General features: G+C 40.4%; 1 protein-coding gene across 1 annotated transcript; it reads left to right on the top strand.

Annotated features, from left to right (window-relative positions):
- Nucleotides 1–61: 61 nt before the first annotated feature.
- On the top strand, nucleotides 62–2,606 carry LOC123256566 (guanylate-binding protein 1-like; the record flags this gene model as incomplete). Its single annotated transcript, XM_044685160.1, has 5 exons — nucleotides 62–157; nucleotides 340–449; nucleotides 1,228–1,403; nucleotides 1,737–1,961; nucleotides 2,326–2,606. Coding segments are annotated over exons 1-5 (873 nt in total), but the record flags the coding sequence as incomplete, so codon positions are not given.
- Nucleotides 2,607–3,176: the final 570 nt, after the last annotated feature.

Genomic DNA, 3,176 nt, shown 5'->3' on the forward strand with positions numbered 1-3,176 from the left:
TCTGAGCTCATCTCCAAACTCTTGTGCAGGTTTCTCCCTTGGCTCCACAGTGCAGTCTCACACCAAGGGCATCTGGATGTGGTGTGTTTCTCATCCCAAGAAGCCAAATCACACCCTTGTTCTCCTGGACACTGAGGGGCTTGGCGATGTGAAGAAGGTAAGGAGAAGTTGCTACCATGTTCAATCAAATGGTACTGAACATTGACATTCTAGGTCTCAGGTAAAACAAAGACCAAATAAATTGGTTTCCCCCATTGCATAATCATATTTATCTAGGGCAATTCACAGAAATGGCAAAGAGTCATGCATTCAGTCCAGATAACATGATTTGACTTCTAGGGTGACAAGAACAATGACATTTGTATCTTTGCCTTGGCCATGCTGCTGAGCAGCACCTTTGTCTATAACAGCATGGGCACCATCAACCAGCAGGCTATGGATGAACTGTAGTATCCTTTCTACATAAAGTGAAAAGATTCTGAGAACTCACTTTGCAAACTTCAAATGTCTATACAAATGTTAACCATTATTTAAAGGAAGACCAGAATAGAATGAGGGCAGATTGTCTATTCCCCAAGGAGACCTATTTAAAGTCCATATTTTATTGTATTATTGAGGGTGTGTGTGTGTGTGTGTGTGTGTGTGTGTGTGTGTGTGTGAGAGAGAGAGAGAGAGAGAGAGAGAGAGAGAGAGAGAGAGAGAGAGTGAACAAGACAGAGAAAGTCAGAGAAAGATAAAGAGAGAGACAAAGTCAGAAAGAGGGAGAGAAACAGAGAAAAAGAGGAAGAAACAGAGACAGAGTAAAAGGGACAGAGAAAGAAAGAGAGGGAACAAATCAGAGAGGGAAAGGAAGAGGCAGAGACAGAGAGATATTGGAAGTATGACCTAATAGATAGAAAGCCCCCACAGGACAAACCACTTAAGGTCTCAGTGCTCCCAGACAACTCTAAAGCTATAAATCACCAAAAGGTATCAATCTGCATTTGTACAGGAAAATTCGTCACTAAGAGTTTTTAATACTGATGAAAACACAGATCCAGTCTCACAAACACACAGATACTCACATATACATACTCAGTATGTGTCATAAAACCCCTTAAGATCTTGCTCAAAATACCAGTATGTTGGTGGAAGAAGAGAAGTAAAAGACATTAGGAAATTGGGAGTCTGAAGGAATGACGACTCCTGTATTCTTTTTCTGCCAGTTTTCCTTAATTAGCACTCCAGCTTTGTGACAGAGTTGACAGATAAAATCAAGGAAAAATCCTCCTCCAGCACTGAGCAGATAAGCCTCTTTCCAGACTTTGTGTGGACTGTGTGTGATTTCATCTTGGACTTGGAAATCAATGGAGAGCCCATCACCTCTGATCAGTACCTGGAAGATGCCCTGGAACTGAATAAAGGTCCCATGGACTAAGGGTTGGGTAATGGAGGAAAGCCCTGAAACTGTTCTTTTGTCCAGTTTGTCATTATGTAGTTATAGCCCCCAGGCTCCTCAAAAAAAAAAAGGGTGGGGGGAATATGATGCAAGCCATAGAAGCGTTCTAGATTAGTAGGTTCAACTGATAATTGTATTCATGGGACAGGTTTTTGTCCTTTCTCTTTAATCAACCTCATGCTTACAGACTACAGGTTAGGAGTGAGTCAAATGTTCTAGACAGGTCATTATATTAGAGGATTAACCTCCAGATTAACTTTCATTCTTTGTCACATTATTGCTCCTTCCTTTTCCTTAGGTACCAGTGAAGAAGCCAAAATATGTATCCAGAAGTTCTTTCTAAAGAGGAAATGCTTTATCTTTGACCCACCTGCTTATGGGCAAAAGCTCAAGGAGCTTGAGAAACTTCATGACAATGAACTTTATGTTGGCTTTGTGGAAAGTACTAAAAACTTCTGCGAATACATCTTCAACCATTCTGAAGCCAAGACTCTCCCAGGAGGTGGCATGGTCAATGGGCCCTGTGAGTTTCCCCTCACCAGCATCTCCCATGACTTTCTTAGAGTACTTGTAGGGAACATTAGAGTGAGGTAGAGAGGAGTCTTCCCAGGATAGCTGCAGACAAAGGCAATGATTGTCTGCTTGTACTGGGCCAGTTAGGTGTATCAAATTGATCAGGACTTTGCTTACAATAAACATCTTTCTTTCTTCCAGTGTCAGAAGCATTCTCAATGCTCCCTGACTCTGTGAGAAAGTTCCTTTTCTGAGAAATAAAATGAAACACCTCCCCCCTCTCCTCACCTTGACAAAATAATGATATCGCCTCATTCTTAAACAGGGTAGCTCTTACCATTCTCCTGATAGCTCCATTTGTCCTCCCTTTAAAGGTCTTGGAAACTTGGTCTTGACCTATGTTGAAACCATCACCAATGGAGATGTGCCCTACATGGAAAATGCAGTGCTGGCACTAGCTCAGATAGAAAACTCAGCCGCAGTTCAAAGGGCTCTTACACTGTATGAAGAGATGATGGAACAGAAAGTGAAATTTCCCACAGAAACTCTTCAAGAGCTGTTGGATGTGCACATTACATGTAGGAGGGAAGCCATTGAAGTCTTCACCAAGAACTCTTTCAAAGATGTGAACCAGAAATTCCAAACAACATTGGAGGTACTTTAGTTATTTTAGAATTTTTCCTGTGGACTACATAGCTCTTAATAAATTGTAAAGCCTCACACCTTAGCTTTATGACCCTGATACCCAATTGCTAATAGTACCAGTAGCCAAAAGACTCATCCCTCTTGTGTGCTTTGTATGTCCAGATATAATAATCTAATAGATATATTAAAAACCTTGCAAAGTTGAAAAGTTACACATGAAAGGTCCACTTAAGCCTACAGATCTGCCTTACCACAATATGGTCTATGTGCCACATTCCAAAACATACAGTAAAGAGGAAAAGATTTCTAGAAAAATCAGATCAAGACACTTGTTTTCTTCATATATGGAAGGATCCAAGAGGAGGAGTTCATCTTAGGCTAATAAATCAGAGGACAAATTTGGTCTCCTATGACTTTCACTAAAAGTGCAAAGAAATCATAGTTTTTGGTTCTATTTTTCTGAGAAGTATTGGATATTTCCTCAAGAGAAATCTGAAGAAAATCATCCTAACAATTAGAATTACTTAAAAGTAGGAAGTCATGGAGTTCTTCACTGAAACTCTTCAAGTGAAAGTTGGAT

The sequence above is a fragment of the Gracilinanus agilis genome, unplaced genomic scaffold, assembly GCF_016433145.1.
Source record: "Gracilinanus agilis isolate LMUSP501 unplaced genomic scaffold, AgileGrace unplaced_scaffold60992, whole genome shotgun sequence".
NCBI lineage: Eukaryota > Metazoa > Chordata > Mammalia > Didelphimorphia > Didelphidae > Gracilinanus > Gracilinanus agilis.